Source organism: Thalia democratica, chromosome 2 (assembly GCF_965202585.1).
Source record: "Thalia democratica chromosome 2, ktThaDemo2.hap1.1, whole genome shotgun sequence".
Lineage (NCBI taxonomy): Eukaryota > Metazoa > Chordata > Thaliacea > Salpida > Salpidae > Thalia > Thalia democratica.
The window spans coordinates 42,458,798-42,477,142 of record NC_139166.1 but is presented as its reverse complement, the minus strand read 5'-3'; the positions used below and the strand labels follow the sequence as shown (position 1 = coordinate 42,477,142).

Here is an 18,345-nt window from a genome sequence, read left to right as displayed (position 1 = left end):
CAAGAAAATTGACCCCAAAAAATTTGCGGTTCATACGTTTATATTGGAAAATTTTTACAAAAAAATAATTATCTCAAAAGTTAAATGATGTTTTTGAATTCTATAAAAACTGGATTGTAGTTTGTACTTAAAACTTTCATATAAAAGCTAATTTTATTTTTTGTAAAAAAAAATGTTGGATCCCCCCCTCTATGGCCTTCACTACTTATCATAATTCAAAGTAACTTTTGATATATAAGGGATCAAAGTTGTGATCTCAAAAGGTTTCTTATAGAGGGAGCAAACCAAAAATTCATTTGCACTAAAACTACGTTTTATACTTCATTTTTGACCATTCTTCTAAAAGTTTTACAATAGGTTCATTAATAAAATTTAAGTCTTTTTAATGCAGGATATTTTGTTCATTGTGAAAATAAAACTTTAATAAACAATATACACCTATTTTTTGGTGTTTATCTAAAATTTTTGTTATTAACCTTTAAAAAATTCCGACATTTAAAGTTGTTCAAACTGTTTAAGGAGTATCTTTTTAATTTTTGGTCTATAGCAGAAGGTAGATTTTTATAAAATTTTTTCTATTTTGTTAAAATCAGGGTTGCCACAAGGTCAGGAAAAGTCAGGAAATTTGACAAAATTTAAAAAAAAGTCAGATTTTGTCAGTTTAAATTTACAAAATTCCTTATCTTCCAAAGCCTTCAAATGGTACAAAATTAATTAAAAATCTTATAAAGTCAGATAAAAATTGCAAAATTTTCCTAGAAATTTACAAAATTGTTTAATTTTCAATGCTTAATCTGGTATAAATTAATAAAATATCCTTTTTAAAACTGCAAAATTTTTCTATTAACATGTTGAACAAGTACCCTACTTGAACAAGCAGTTTTTGTAAGCTTTTTAGTATTGATGATCTGTAGCAAGGACACTTCTATAGTGAAACTGATATATCTACAAAAGTTTATCTAGCTTAATTTTAGAATCCAAGTATTTATTTCAAGTAAATAATTGTGTTCTTTATATTTAAAAAGTACTTTACTTCTTACTAGTTTTTTCAAAGTTATTTAAATTTGTAAAATAAGTTAAAAGAGAGGTATATGCAATGTACAAGTTTACTTATTATTGTAAAATTTCCATATATGTAGTCTTGTTATTTAAATACATTTATGTTAGGAAATGCTAAAAAAATTGTGTCTTTTTTCAGACAAACTGTGTTTATAAGTTAATATTACAAGTATTTTGCTGATAGAGCTGTTTATTGCAAATACATCAATCATACACAGATGGTTCAAGTGATTTAATGGAAGTTTGATGATTGAATTTAGCTAAAAAACTGTTGTTTCAACTTGTATTAAAACTAGATTGAAAGCTTTATATAGTTTTAAGTGTTAGATTATGTATTTAGAAAAAGTTTAAATTAACAGTTGGATTTAGAAAAGTCTGGAAAAATTTAGTAAAAAGTCAGGAAATTTTTCTCACCTTTATTTGTGGCAACCTTGTAAAATTAACATTGAGTACTTTTTGGTCCATTTGTTGCATTAGAAACTTTTTATAAACATTACAATATCACAAAAAAAATCAGTTATAGCTCATAAAATTTTTTTATTTCTAATTTTCTAATAAATTCAGGTCAATTTAGGCTAGCTTGATTTAACTTAGCTGACACTTTAGTCTGTTATAAGATCAAAAAAAAAAGACAAAAGTTATCAGAGCCAAAGCATTGAGTATCATTCACTGGAGACAAGCTAAATACTTGTTAAGGGCATGGGGGTCTAATATTCTTTTACTAACATTTATCTTTCACTAAAATTAAGGGCATAGGGGAGGGGGGGGGGTAAACACCCTTTTTTGGTTTTTGATCTTATTTTATATAGTTTTTACTAAGCTACAAGATGCTTTTTACAGATTTAAAAAATTCAAAATAATTTTTGAGATATAGCTGGCCAAAGTCGGAGGCAACAAGAGGATCCTTATGGGAGGCGCAAACTAAAACGGCAAATAACTAAAAATCACTAAAAATCTATCTCCTCCTACGTTTTTTGAGATAACTACCTCAAATTTTCAGGAAATGTTCCTTGCAGTATTTAGAAAATTCTGTCGGAAGGAATTTTAAAAAAATTATTAAAAAAAATTTTATAATAAAAAAACAAAAAAAAAAACTTTTTTTTGTTTATTTATTATATAATTTATTTATTTTTTTTTTTAAATTCCTTCCTACAGAATTTTCTAAATATATCAAGGAACACTTCCTGAAAGTTTGAGGTAGTTATCTCAAAAAACGTAGGAGAAGATAGATTTTTAGTGAAATAGTCTATTTTTGCCGTTTTAGTTTGCGCCTTCCATAAGGAAGCTATTGTTGGCTCTGAATTTGACCGGCTATATCTCAAAAACTGTTTTGAATTTTTTAAATCTGTAAAAAGCATCTTGTAGCTTAGTAAAAACTATATAAAATAAGATCAAAAACCAAAAAAGGGTGTTTACCCCCCCCTATGCCCTTAACATTGACAAGATCTTAAAGTTTCAAATTTATTTTTATAGGTACATGAAATTTTTTTTTTTGATATTTTTCGTAAAAAGTTTCTTATTCAAACTTATGAACAGCAATTTTTATCAACAATTTTTCTAGGAAACTTAAGAATTTTAATAAAAGTCATCTTTATATATATATATATAGCTAGAGACTTTGCATTTTCAAGAAGTTTGCAATATTTGAATGAAAAAGTCAGAACAACATAAAAAATAAATTAGGTATATGTAGTATTCCTTTAGCACTAAAGTTCTAGACAAAACTTATTTTGGAGACAATATTTACAAATTCAGGTCTGTAAAATAAAAAAAAAAGACAATGGATAATTTAATTGTTAGTGCAAAACAATTAATATATTCAAATTTATAAAATTTACAAAAATCAATACGTCAATTTAACATTATCATTAAATTAACAAAAATAAAAATTTTAAATAGCAATCTTTATAATTACAAGTATTGATATGTTTTATATAGTTTTAAATATAACTTATAACAACACAAATCAAAAATGGCATTTATTAAATAACAAATAAAAGTATGTTAAAAATTAACAAGCAGAAATGAAAATAATAGCTATAAATACTCTAAGTTTTAAAGTAGAATTTTCTAAAATGCGGACAGGTGTAAAAAATTTCTTGTCATTTAAATACATTTTTTTTTTGTCAGCAAGTACTATCTCAATTTTTTCTAGGTTGCAGGTTTTACAGAACTTACCTACATTCTTTAATTCTCCAATCTTATGCAAAATATTCCATTTAAGTTTGTAGCATGTATTATTATTTTTTAATTTCCAAATGTACTTGAAAATTTCTTTTCTTTTGTTTTTTTTCTAATGTCACTAAAATTTGTGTACCATCTCTTTTTGAATAGACCTCCTGTAGATCCTATGTACTCCTTGATTCTGTTCTGACTAGTGATTGTTGCCTTGTATAACACATTTTCCTGCAAACACTTACTATTTAACAGGCAGGAATCTTTATTGCGACAGTTGCACATATTTTTCTCTATCTTTCTTATTGATCATTTTACTTTGTACCTTCTTATTGTGACAACTTATTAATGATTTAACTTTTTCCATACAACAGTACAATACTTTGCAGTTGTTTCTGTTAAAAATCTTTATCATGCTCTTGCTTTTAAAATATTTATTAATTAGCTCCAAGAATTTTTTCCAATGTTAGTTTTAACTGATTGGCAGTATGGGGGATTAAAGAACATAACTTTTCTTGTTCGTTTTTTTTCTTTTTGTCTACAGGGTTGGTTTTGTTTTCATAGACAAGTTAGTGTTTGTAGTTAATTGGTGTAAAGCAACTTAGTAGCTATGCTTTGCATTATCAAAGGTTTGCGGGTCTGTAGACAGCCTATTCAATCTTTTCTCTATCATTTTAGATAGGTTTTTCCTGATTATTGTTGGGTGGTTGGAGTTATTGCTGATGTATTAGATTGATGATTTTTATTTTCTGTATGGCATATAACAACTGTTAGCTAGATCTAAGGTAATGTCCAAGAAGTTGCATCTTGTCATTTCCATATCTATTGTGATGCTATAACCGATTTCTTTAAAGATCATTATTGTTTGCTTTTTTATATTCTCAAGATGCTGGTTGTTTTTGTATTTGATGATTGCTAAACCATCATCCCTTTTAGGCATATTTTGTTTGACATGTATGTTTTTCCCAATCTATCAAGTATGTATAGGCCAACTAGGTCGCATATTTCAGCACCAAAATATGACCCCATAGGGATGTAAAAAGATGAGAGTTGATCTTTCTTAGTCTTAGTTGATTTTTATAAATTTGATAAGTTTGAATATATTAATTGTTTTGCACTATTTATTAAGTTATCCATCGCCTTATTTTTTATTTTACAGGCCTGAAGATCCCTGTTGTGTGAAACGACGTTGCCTTTGTATAAATAAATTTAATATTAAAAATAACTTAAGAGATAAATATTTACAAGTAAAATCAAGTTTAATTAAGTTTATACTGAGAAAATTAAAGAAATTTTGCACAAAAATTGTCCAAAGGAGTAGATTTATACTTTAGTGAAGTAGTCTTCTCACCTTTTTGGTATGCACGATCTATAAGGAACCCATTAACTCTCTAGATTAAAGCTTATTATTTTTTAATAACTATTATGTTTTTGTTGTAATTTTTTTATATTGTATTAAATTTATAATCTCATGTTTCAATCTTGCAAGAAATGTATATTGAAAAAAGTATAATTTGTTAGCTTTTGAAATTAAAAAAAAAAGTAAAAGTTAATAACAGGTATACATTTAAAAAATAAAATTATCAAAAAGTATAATAGTTGTAAATGAGGATAATTTTTTTCTAACAGTTTTTTTTTGCAATCTAAGTATTAAATAAATTTTTGCTTAGAAATAAGTAGTAAGAATTTGACAAAGCAACTTAGTTATATCTAACTTAAGATACTTATGTTTTTATAACAATAAAGCTTACAGTTTTGTTTGAAATAGAAAGTTATTTGAGTGTTTTTGAATATAATATTTTTATTTATAATGTTTTGTTTACCCAAATTTTGTCTTGAGTTTCTATATATTTTATAAAGCTAGCTGCAAAATTTTATATAAAATGATTTATTTTTATTTTTTTACAAATTTTTTATTTCTTAAATCTTATCCAAATTAATTAATGAAAAAAGCTACATGTATTTAAAAACTCAGCTTTAAAATATTTACAGGGTTTATTCAGGATAACTCACAATATTTTGAAGTTTTTGAAAAGATCAGGGTAATTCAGGGTAGTGTTATTTCATTTAAATCTCAAGATAGATTTATTTGATAAACCTATTTGAGGTTTAGTTGATCTATTTTTATAAATTTTGTAATTTTAAACAATTATGTTTATTTAGTCATCAAATGCATCGGTATATATAGCAAAATTTCTTTTTATTATTTATAAGAAAGTTTAACGTAAGGTATAAGCAGTTTTTGTCAGAGTCAATTTTTTTTTTTAAATCAGGATGACTCAAGGTAGGTCAAGGTCACTTGACAGTTTTAAGGGCATAGGGGGCCACACCTTGATTTTTTATAAGTTGATCTTATTTTGTAGACTTAAATCTGAGCTGTCATACACTTTTTACTGCTTAAAAAAATTCAAAGTAACTTTTGAGATATAAGCCTTCAAAGTCAGTGACGTCAATAGGTTCCTCATGTAAGGCACAAACTAAAAACACAAGTAAAAAGATTATTTCTCTAAAAATCTAACTACTCCTTTGTTTTTTAACCAATCTTCTTTGAATTTTCACAGTAAATCTATTATTAATATTAAAATTGATTTAATGCAGTAATTTTTTTAATTAAAAAAATTAAAACTTTATTAACAAAAAACCACCTATTTATTTTGTTTTTCATCTTAAGTTTTTATTTTTTAACTTTCTTAAAATCGCAACATTAAAAGTATTTTAAACTTTAAAGGAATGTTTTCATGGAACTTTGAGGTCTCTTTAGCTTGAAAAATGAAGGAGAAGTTATATTTATAGTGAAATTTTAAATTTACAAGAACATTTACCCTGAAAATTTTGTGCTCCATACATTTGTATCTGAAACTTTAAAAAAAAGTCTATATCTAAAAACTAATTAACATTTTTATACCCTTTAAAAACTGGCTTGTAGTTTATACTTGTAGCTTTAATATAAAAGCCAATGTTATTTTTTCTAGAAAAGTGTTGGATTCCCCTATGCCTAACCACTTTGAATAGTTTTTTGATAAAAAAAAAACAGGCAACCCTCTTTTTAATAAAAAGCTGTATAAGATTAAGATTAAAAAAGGGACTGAAATCAATATATTTTTCAATATAATTATTTTCTAAATATAGGTACATATAAATATGTCTTTAACTAGAATAGAAATTGGAGATAGAGTAGCATTGAATGACGAAAAAGCAACTGTTCGTTTTATAGGAGAAATACCACCTACAAAAGGTGAATGGCTAGGTGTTGAATGGGACAATCCAAGTCGTGGAAAGCACAATGGAAGTAGAGATGGAATTCAATATTTTAAGTGCAATCATTCAACAGGTGGATCATTTATAAGAGAATCTAAAATCAGTTCTGGAATGTCATTTTTGAAAGCAGTTAAAAAGCGTTACATAGATGACAATATTGAGGAATTTGAAACAGTTTCATTTCAAACTAAAAAGGTTGAGCTTGTTGGATGTGATTCTACACATGATCTTAATTCTTTAAAATCAATTTCACTTTTAAATTGCAATGTCTCGTCTGCAGGAAACCCAGGAGAAATATCACCAGTTTTGTCAAATGTCACAACAGTAAATTTAAATGGAACTCTAATGTCTTCCTGGGAAGATATTTCTTTAATAATTAAACAGTTACCTGAACTTCTTGAAATAGATTTAAGTAGAACTAGGTTGCGTTTTAAAGGTAATTTAAACTTTTCAGCTTCTAAAAAAATTAAAACAGTTATACTCAATGACTGTAGTTTGAATTGGAAACAAGTTGTAAAAATATGTTCAATGTGGCCAAATGCAAAGTTACTAGGTTTGTCACATAACAAAATTAACAACTTTGATGACCCTATTCAAGAAAATTTTCTTAGTAGTCTAGAATCTTTACAAATCAATAGCAATCCTATAGGTCAATGGAAAAAAATAAAGTTTTTGAATAACTTTCCAAACTTAAGTATTTTACAAGTGAACAACTGTGGGTTTGAGAACTTAGATGTAGAAGAGTTAGATCTGTTATCTCTTAAGACACTATCATTAAATGACAACAATTTCAAATGTCTTTCAGTTTTTAATGAGTTTAACAAGCTTTCAAACTTAAAAAACTTGTATTTTCTAAGAAACAAAAGTGAATTAAAAAAGGATAAAAGTGAATTGAGTGAGATTATTATTTCAAAAATTTCTAAGCTGAGACGGCTTAACAATCAAGAGATAACATCACAACTTAGATTAGATAGTGAAATTAGCTATCTTAAAATATTTGGATTTGAATGGCGTAGTAGTGGAGGCCATCAAGATCCAAATAAAAACTATCCTAATCAAAACTTTTTGAGTTCTCATCCAAGGTACATGCAACTTCTTATTACTCATGGGGCTCCTCAAGATGTTCAAATTTTTAAACAGACCACAGCTCTGAAAGGTAATTTAATTGAAATTAATTTAGTCAATTCGTTCATTCCTGACTCAAAACCTTTTGTTCGCAAGCTTCCAAAATCTATGAAAATTTCAAGACTAAAGCTTATGGTTGAAAAATTAATGAAAATATCAGATATTAAAAACTATAGTCTGGTGTATATAAGTAAAGTAGACAAAAAATTTGTTGTTGATCTTGACAGAGATTCTTTAACTCTGCATGATGTTTCTATACAACCAGGCGATTACATTGAACTAAGAAAATCTTCTGTAACAGACATTTAATTTGAAACAAATGTTTTGATTGCATACAGCTTAAAAAAAATATTATCTGACAACTTAATTTTTAATTAGTTAGCTAGTAGTGAATTACTGTTTATTAGTTCTTCAAAAAATTTTATTTTGATTTATATAAATGTCAAACAAGTTAATTTATTTTTATTATTTGTTTATGTTATTAAGTATTGTAGATTACGGAATTCAATACATAAATAAAATCTACTTATATTTAAATTTGTAAGCTAATTATGAAAATTTTATTAAAGAAATTGTATATCATAATTTTAGAAATATGTTTTGATTTGTCTGCATACTCTAAATCTTCAAAGTTGTAAATATAAATTTATGTTTTTTCAAAGTAAAAAAGTTTTTGATATAAATTTTACAAGTTTTTTTCAAGGTAATATATTGAATGTGGTTGTTTGAATCTCTTGAGCCCCTCAACTAAATTTTCGTTAAGTAAAGTATATTATTATTAAATGAAAAAAAAAACTGATCTGTTTTGTAACAGAGCTACTGCGCTACCTGCAGTAATTTTTAATCATAAAATCTGTTAGTAAATAGTTCCAGAAGAGCAAAGTTTGTTTTATTTCTACCCTAATTCCAGCAGTTTTAATGACACATGCATGTTTGCTTTGAAAAGTTGAAATCCTGTTATGATAAATTTTTGAGATTGTATTAAAATTAGGTTTGCCAATTATTAAAAAATGTTTGAAGGTTAACTATAAAAAAAAAATTAATAAAACATTTTAGAGTATTTCTAGTAATGAGAATGTTTTTTATATCAAAGACAAAGTGTGATTTCGTGTAATGTGTGTTTTTTAGAAATATTAAATTTAATCTCATCAAATAATAATTTAAGTATCAATTAATTTACTCATAATAGTATCATATAATAAGTAAATAACACTTCCAAATGTTTTACCGTAAATTTTTAGTCCAGTAAGTTGTATATGTCAAACTTTTTATTTCAGAATCTTTTCATAGTTAAAAAAGCAAAATGTTTTTGGCTCGTGCTGCAACAACCCGCGTAATGAGACCTTCAAACTTTCAACAATTGAGAAATTCTTCAATGAAACCCAGAGTTTTTCAGGAAAAAGGTGAAATTCACGTGTTTGAGTCCGCAGCAGATGTAGTGCCATTCAACCCTTTTCAGAACAAATTCAAACTTTGTGCAAAGTTCTGCGTTTGGCTTGGTGGTCTTTTTGCATTTCCATTTTTCTATGTCAACCACTCAATGAGGCCGAAAAAATAACTAATATTATATATATAATACTAATTGTACTAAATTCAATGTGACCATGATATATCAATAATAAAAGTTTTCTTAAAATTAGTTGTAAAAGTTGTTCTGTTACTTAATCGTTTATAACAAGAAATATGTTGTCTTAAAAGTTTTGTTCTTCACTAACAAGTTATTAAACATTTTAATTCGTGTAGAGATTTATATAAAATTTTAAAATTAATGTAATAAAAACATTTTTTTAACCACATTAAAGATATTCTATGTATTTGTTACTAAAGTAAATTAAGAGTAGCTTGAATTTTAGGACAGCTCCTTAACACGCAGTTTTTTACTAATATACAATTCAATAAGTTTTTAGTAAATCTTTTTGAGTTAGGGTTAGAGTCTAATGTTAATTCAGATAATTACCAATACGTTCTTGATTTTATTTATTGTATTTTAATTTTTTCACCTTATTTTTATAAACTTTTCTCTAAACCAATCCATAGTCTAACCGTAAGACTATGGATTGGTTTAGAGAAAAGTTCATAAAAATAAGGTAAAAAAAAATATTAAAATTACTCGACTTTCAGTATGTTTTTATACTTATGTTAGGCATGTGTCAAAAAATACGTGAAATTTTCAGTAAAAAATTCCTGTAGGTCTAATTAACAAACCTATACAAGACTTACTATATCCTTGGTGTATGACTCAATAACTGAAAGGTTTATCGTAGACCAGGTCCTAAGACGAAACTTTTTGAGCCTTTTTATTTGTAGTTAAGATAAGGAATTTAAAATTTGTTTGTTTATTAATTAAAAAAGATGATTAAATTACTCAGGGTTGCCAAAAAACATGGAATTTTACAATTTAGGCTAAGAAAAAGGAATTTTTGAATAAAAATCACTAAAAAACCGGGAAATTTGAACAAAAATTATTGAAAACCATGAATTTTTAATAACTTTTACATGAAGTAGTAAAATTTCGACTTGACACAAAAAATCAATCCTATAGATTAAAAAAATAATTAGAAACATTTAAAGAAGCTTAAAGATATCTTTTCAATTTAGTTATACTATATGATACAGTTTTTTTACCTTAAACTTATTTTTTAATAGACCCTAAAACGTGCAATTTTAAAAACCTGAAGAAAATTTTGAAAACCTTGAGAAAAATTTTCTAAAACATTTGGCAATTCTTATTACTAAAACTAGAATGAATCATCGTGCGTCAAAAAGACTCAAATACAGTAGTAATTTAAAATACTTTTTTCAAAGTAATAATTTTTTACAATTTTACTCAAACATAATTAGTTTTGTGCTCAATTAATATAAAATCTAAAAAAATTAAGCTGAATACTGTTTGAACTACAAGTTATAATATACCACGTCCTGCCTTTTTTGCTAAGGTTCGTATTCAATTAGTAAAAACGAGCAAGAGTAGTTTTTTGTGTAGTATATGTTTAAAAACTCAACATTTTAAATACTGATTGAAATTAACTTATAATAAAAGTATCCCTCAAATAAGAGCAGAAAAACAATCAAGGATAAAGAGATTGTAGTATTTATATGTTTATCAATATTTTTTAGAAGTTTAGAAATGACAAAATTATTTAATCCTATTTCAAAAATAGTTAAATTTGAACTTAATTAGCCTACATTAGTATTAATTCAATCAATGAAAGCAAGTCAGCGGACTGATTCAAATTATATTTTTGTTTCTGTTAATGACACAACAATGATATTTTATTCTTTTTAGTTATGAATTAGACTTTTCTAAATAAAGCTAGACTTAATATTTTATTTAATTATCTATAATAGGGTTGGACAACTTCTCTGGTCAATAGATTAGATGTGATTACCCTTTGAACACAGCAGACTGGGTTTGTTTGCAATAGAATTTCGCGGCCAGTTTTACTACTTAAGAGTTATATTAAAAACCAGTTTTAATTTATCTAATCAGCAAATTGTATTGATATGACCATGGAATTAGCACCGGTTTTTCCAGAAACTTATGTTATACATTTTAGTATTTTATCTGAGAATCATTTTCTTTGTTCAGTACAAACTTTTTATTAAAAATTTAGTCATGGATTCTACCTACTAAACTTTTTATTCATCCCTTTTCTATGACAAATTTAAACTGAGAATCAAAATTCTAGAAAAGTTTGTTATTTTTAACTATTAGAAAGAACATAAACACAGTTTGAAGATTGGTAACGGTCCATAGTAGACCTTCATTTTGATTGTTAAAATGAATCATTTTATATTTGAAAAATAGTGGCCATAAATCAAAGTTTTTAATTAGTAAAGAGATTAAATTCTTATTTAAGTTAAATCAAGCCGATTTAAAGAGTTAAAAAAAAACTAATGTGAACTTAATGTTTTCATCATAGTAAACCTTCAGAGATTATGGATTAGGTTATTGAAAAAAATAATTAAAGATTAAAATAATCAGAAAAAAAATTCTGCTCAGTTTAAGCCGTAATTTTTTTCTAAAGCTTCTTTTTAATTTTCAATTAATATTTCCAACGGAGAGTGTCTTTTTTAAAATCAAAACTTTATTTTTCATACGTACTACCAATAACAAGCTCAAACAAAATATTTAAAATTTGAGTACTATTAACTTGCATCATTCATAAGTTTGAGATAAATCCGTCTAATTGCGAATAAAAATAGAAAACTTATTCTTATAGTAGGGGTGGGCAACGTTTTTATCGAAGTGGAAAAAAATAGTCTCTGGTGGGCAAAAAAAAACAATTTCATTTAAATCAAAAAAATCAAGTATCTGACTCATTTTGATAAAACAATAATTCTATGTCACTTTTCTTTCTTAATTTACCCTAAAGTAGTTTTCAAATCTCTGGAAGATGTACCTAAGACCTTTTGATCTTTACTTTAAAACTGGAATGTTTAGTGTAAGTTTTAAAATTTGGTGTAGAGAGCCAGATTTACATGCTCGCAGGCTGGAATCCACATAATTTTTCTAAAAATTAGCGGACCGGTCATTTTCACTCTAAGGACCAGATCCGGCCCACGGGCCGTTTGTTGCTCATCCTTAAGTATGATAACTTTTGTTCTATTACTACTTTTTCAAGTTATTTTTTTAAATCATTAAATACAATCCTACAAAAATTGGTTTGAAAAGAATTCAAATGAAAGTTTTTATACAAACTATGATTCTCTATTTGTAATTAAACGAGGCGTGGATCCACCGTGGTTCTAGAGTCTGATCTTGCCCGTTAAACCAAAACCTCTGTAAACTTTATACTAACTTGTGCAAAACAACAAAAATAAGCTTTTTTAATACTTATTTTTGAAATGCATATTGTTTATTGAACAATAAAAAAAAGTGCTCAAAAAGTTTTGTCTGAGGACCTGGCTTACACATGGTCCTTAATTTTGAAATAGCTTACTAGTTTACATTTCCGTACACAAAAGTGCTCATCGTAAATATACAGCTTTGTTTTAAAGGATAAAAAAAATTACATAGTTTTTTGAAACTATACGACCTGAATTTTTTTATTTTTAGATATAGTCGTGTCAAACATTTCGGTAATTCTGATCCACAGAAGAGAAAGTTTGCCCTAAAAAAAAAAAAAATAAATAACTTTTAATAAGTGAAGTTTTATAGGTGAAAAAAAAGTAAATAACTTTTTTTTTTGAAGTTTGATTTATTTAATTATCTGGATTCGGATCTTAAACAAAATAAAAAACCGTGACCTGATAGATGACTTGTAACAAAGCAAGTATGAGCTAGTTTTATGTTTAATGCATAAATGTAATATATATATCATTTATCGAACGACAAAAACGAAGAAGGTTTAAAACAATTTATCCTAGGACCTTGTGTACAAAAAAACCTTTCGGTTGTCGAGTCGTACATAACTTTGATACAGTTAAACGTCTTAAATATTTAATATTTTAATATTTTTTCATCTAATTTAGTATATTTGATAAAACTGAACTAAAGTTATACAGTTATAGCAATAGTTATTTGATGGAACTTTAGATCTTCTTAATAAAACTAAATTTTCCAAACTAAAAAAAATTTAAAGTTCGACAGTTTAACGATTAAATTCTTCTTATGCTTTATTGAAGTTCATAAAAAAAAATTCTGAATTTACCTTTCAAATTTTTGTTCTTATACTTTCATGAACAGTAGCTTAAATGTTACCAAAACGTTAGGTTTCTGTAAAAAAAATATTTAAATACTTTAACTCGTAATTTGATCTGATAAACAAAGCTCTTAGCTTAAAAATAAACTATATGTTTTTTGAAAACTAACAGACAATTATGTATATATTTCAACAAATAATAAGGAAATAGAGCTTCTTACCAAAAATATAAAGTAAACAATTGCCGAGGACGATACTATAGAAGTAGACTTAATCATACCACTTTAATATGATGTTTTAATAAACAAATTTTTAGACTTTTTTATTCACACCTGATGTATATTATCATTAATGTTTATAATATTTCTTGCGCAACTAATAAAAAGTTAAAAATTGTTTGTTTTTGAAAAACTAAGAAACTTTAAATAGCATCATGAAACAAACTACTTATGCTCCTAAGTTTTAAGATAATATCTAATAAAACTAATCTTATTAAAATTTTTGTAGGTTAGTATCAAAGATTTTAAATTTAAAACCATTAAATTCAAGTAATTTTCTATAACAAAAACTAGCCAAAGCACTTTAAAAGCTCTTTCTATCTAAAAGTTGAAACTTTACAGTTTTTAAGTAACCAGCTGTTTGGTACTAATAACGTTAATGTCAAATATATGCTGAAACTGAAATATTATGTTAAAAATGTTTAATTTTAACTTTTAAAAGCTGATGCTTAATTTAAATATGAGTATAACTTACATTACTCATTGTAATTCTTAATGATATATTTCCTCAAATTCTTTAAACTGCTGTTTAAATATTTTTTATTTACACAATATATATATACTTTGAAGTAATTATTGCAATTCAGAAATAATAGTAGGGCAATCTATAATTCAAAATATCAATTGTTATTAATAAATGTAAAATTTTGTGTTTTTAAACTTAATTTGAATTTTTAACATTTGAAACACAGCCATTTTAAAGAAATATACATGACATTTTCATAGTTTATTTAACGATGTTTCGACTTTATATTAGTCATTATAAACAAAAAATTTACTAATATACACTTACTTTAATAAAAATTGTTATACTCGACTACATCTTTGATACCTTAATTAAAATATTTTACTGATAAAATTTTGTGAAATAAATGAACTCCTAGTTTAACTAGTTTGAAATTATTTACTAAATTTGAAATTAAGTTGATAAAAATAAAAAAATAACCTTAACTAATTTTGGCTACAGTAGTTCTATTTGTTCTCATAATCTTTATGGTTGATTATTATTTAAAAACAAAAACCTGCTCCTTTTCACATAACTGTATGTTTTATTTATTCAAAAAGATTTTCAATTATTTTATCGTTTTTGCTTCAATGAAATGAAATTCAGCAAAAACTTTACGGATTGTTAAACATATGTAAATTATTGAAAACATATAAAAAAATAACAATAAACAAACTGAAGATCTGTTCTGTTTAACAGAATAGTGAAACAATTGTATCTGTAAAACGTTGTGTTTTATTAATATATACCAGCACCTACAATTCGTTGTAGAGAGCCTCTCTATTTCAGCATGTACATAACAACAGAAGTATATATATAAATGTATATTGTTTATTGATAAATAAAGGAAGCGCTCAAAAAGTTTGTTCTAAGGATCTGGTTTACGAAATAACCTTTCGGTTATCGAGTTGTACATCACTATATATGTTTTTCGGTTATTTTAAACAATCATTTGATTTTTACTTTGAAAGTGTTGCTATGAAACATGGGTTGTTGCAGAATAATTGCTTTGTTCAGTAATAAAAAAAGATAAAACATGCAAATAAGGTTCGCATGCTTAGAAAAAAGTGTGTCAACTGTACCTTAGGGTGCATGTGTTGCCCGACCTAGGAGTTAAGCTTATCTATGTTTTTGAAGAACTAGTTCATTTGAATTTGTTTGATCATACAACCTTTAAAAATTAGTTAAACTAAGGTTGCTAATGCTTTATATCATCAGATAAATCATGATAAGCCCCAAACATTTAGAAAAAAGAATGAGTTACCTATACGTCCTGTTTAGTATTAATTAATCAGAAGTTTATCCGACAGCGAGGTTTAACAGCCTTTGTTTGAAGTAATTCCATGCTTTTTTATTCTAGACTGCAGTAATCAATTTCTTATCAAACCGCCAGAACAATGGACTAGCAACAAAGATTACTTGGATACAAAAGAAATAGTAAATTACATGAATGTTGTCAACAACGCTGCCGGACAAGGTGTTAAATTGTCTAACAATTTTCTAACTTCTTCGAGAAATGCAGACACGCAAGACAATCTACAACTTATAGGATAGGAAGGATGTACTAAATCTAAGAAAAAAAAAGAAAATAAACTATTGTTATTTCTTTTACTTTTGTTTTAAATAAAAAAAGTAACTAACTCTCAACAAATATTTGGGGGTAATGTATTTTTTTAAAGAGACAAAGCTATGAATAGATGTTTAAAAACTTTTTGTAGGTAAGTAATAATACATTCTAAAAGTTATTAATAATCGCAAAGTTTAAAATTATAGTAAAAAAAATTGACCAACTGCCAAAAATAACGATAAACGAAACTTTCAAATACCATAGATCTTTTTGGCTAAGAGCTAGAAAACAAAACTTTTTGTGTGAAATTTTTGTATGATTTAAATTAAACTAATCAGAAAATTAAACTAAGCTCTACTACAAAAAAAAATTGAGAATAAAAGATTCACCCTATGTACCTGCAAAAAACTTTTTGTTGAAACTTTTTAAATAAGAATAACTGTTAAGTGGACCGACCATTTACAAAACTACATGTGGTATTCTGCGACCTATTTTTTTCCTGATAACGACTATCAGAAAGAAGTAGTCACGATTATCATTCTTGATGTGCTGACGGCATTTAAAAGTTTTACAACTAAGTTAACTGCTGATAAAGCCAAAATTAGTGTAAACTGTAGTTTAAAGTTAGAGCTGAAATCTTTAAGATGACGTTTAGTTAAAGTTAAATATTTGTTTCTAGTTTTTCTGGCTGAATATTAAGCAAACGCTGCAATGCGAAAATTTAGTTTGAATTATACAACGGTCGACAGTTAATGTCTTTCTGAATAGTCCTATTGAGGATAAAACTGTCGTTCATAGAAAATCGTTGATTGTCATGCAATTTATTTTAGTGCAATTATTTAAGTAAATATTGACTATTTTACTGAATTAAATCTTACAACAAAAATCCAAATACTGTTATTATATATAAATGAACTATTTAATTTAATTAGTCAGCACTTAAATATTAATTAGAACTAAGCATTAAAACATATTTTTGAAGAAAATGAAATTATAAAAGAAAATAAGGTAGAGGTAATACTAAGCAAAAGTTTAAATTTTCAAGTTATCACGATCAAGTAAATTATTTTATGTTTTCAAGGGGTGCACGAATATTTAAACTTGGACACTTCAAATCCTTTAAAAAAGTCTAAGAGACCATATCTCAAAAAATTATTTATATTTGAAAAAAGTTAAAAATGCGGTTGTAACTTTAAAAACTATCTACGGTTGCTCTTTTTATTTTGCAAACTTTTTGAGATATGGCAAAACTATGCTTTAAAATTAAGTAATTTTTGAAATTTAAAAAGTTCTCTTTTATTTATATAAATTTTTTCATTTTTTTTTACTATCATAAACTTAAAAATTAGACCTACAGCTCCTATTTATATTTTTTCAAGTATGTATTACATTTGGAGTTGTGGCCCTTTAAACATTTTTTGAGATATAAGTCACAGTACTAAAAAAGTTTTCTATATATAAAGATCATAGTCCACCAGGTCTAAATCAAAGTAGTTCTAAAACCTCGGCAGAAAATATAGAATAGGCTTTCGAAATAAGGTTTTATACTACTAATAACAGCACACGAACAAACCTTCATGATAACGACTTGTTTTTACTCACAACAGTTGTTGATCCACGGTATTGACTTGACTTTTTTTTTGCTAATCTCAAACAGAAGGTTGTAAGGCTACTGAAATCAGAAGTAAAAATCAAGGTTGCCGTGAGACTGGTCAAAGTGGACAAGTTTTTCTAGTACCGCCTAATAAACCTAAAAATGTTGTTCCCAATTTTTTTTGTCGTTCTTTTTACATTTAAATCGGAAACAAGTGAAAACACTCACGAGAGTGAGCAACAAGATTCTGTTGATCAAAATATTAACACAGAAGTTATTATTTTTTGGCTAAAGAAAAATTTGTCTGCTGAAGAAGTTAAAGAAGCTGAAGTCTTGTCTTGGTGGAACTCAAACATGTAAAGATACACTCATCTTGCCAGGTTTGCAAGAATCAGCGTTGCCAAATTTTGTGACAAATCCAAAATTTTCTACTTAACATGTAAAAAATTGTTTAAAACCCCAGGTCTTTAGTGATTTGGTTAAAAATTCCATGTTTTCAATTTCTAAATTCCAGGTTTTTTGGCAACCCTGAAGAAGGTATCTTTCGGCACCACCATCTTCTGTTTTTTCTGAAAGGTTTTTTTTCATAAGCTGGTAATTTGTACGAGCAGAAGCGAAATCGATTGCTAGCAAAAACCACCGAAAAACTGTTATTTCTTCATCACAATTTGAAAAAAAGAAGGATAGGGTTTTTTTGTAGCTTAATAGCATTGATATGAGTAAATGTTATTTACTAAATTACTTATTTTTATATATTTAAACTGTTGCTAAAAAATTTATCGTTCATCTTATAGTTCGAACTTTTGTAAATAAAAAATCAATGTAAAACTTATCATAAAAAAAATTAATCATTTTTTAAAGCATCGTAACATTTAATTTCTTCTACGCCATACAAGGTACAAAACTCTAGTTTAGTCGTATAAGTAGGTTAAAATTTGACAATTAAACTGAGATTTCGTTTATGTTTATTTTTTACAATGTTCTTTTCCCTAGTGTTCAAATAAAATATTTAGACAATAACAATGTGTGTTTTTTTAACAAAATATTTGGGTTAATCAATTTTTATTAATTAATGGAATTATAACTAATAAATCTTATAAGTTTGTTCGCTATTTATTCTACATAACACTTAAAATATT

General features: G+C 26.2%; 1 protein-coding gene across 1 annotated transcript; it reads left to right on the top strand.

Annotated features, from left to right (window-relative positions):
- The first annotated feature begins 6,374 nt into the window (after positions 1-6,374).
- LOC145849574 (tubulin-specific chaperone E-like) lies at positions 6,375-9,090 on the top strand. The gene has a single exon (XM_082954534.1). It carries the CDS (start codon positions 6,376-6,378, stop codon positions 7,924-7,926), a length of 1,551 nt encoding a protein of 516 aa, XP_082810660.1. The 5' UTR covers position 6,375; the 3' UTR covers positions 7,927-9,090.
- The last annotated feature ends 9,255 nt before the right edge of the window (positions 9,091-18,345 follow it).

Coding starts and splice junctions, on each gene's coding strand:
- LOC145849574 (XM_082954534.1), top strand. CDS start 6,376: ATGTCTTTAACTAGAATAGAAATTGGAGATAGAGTAGCATTGAATGAC.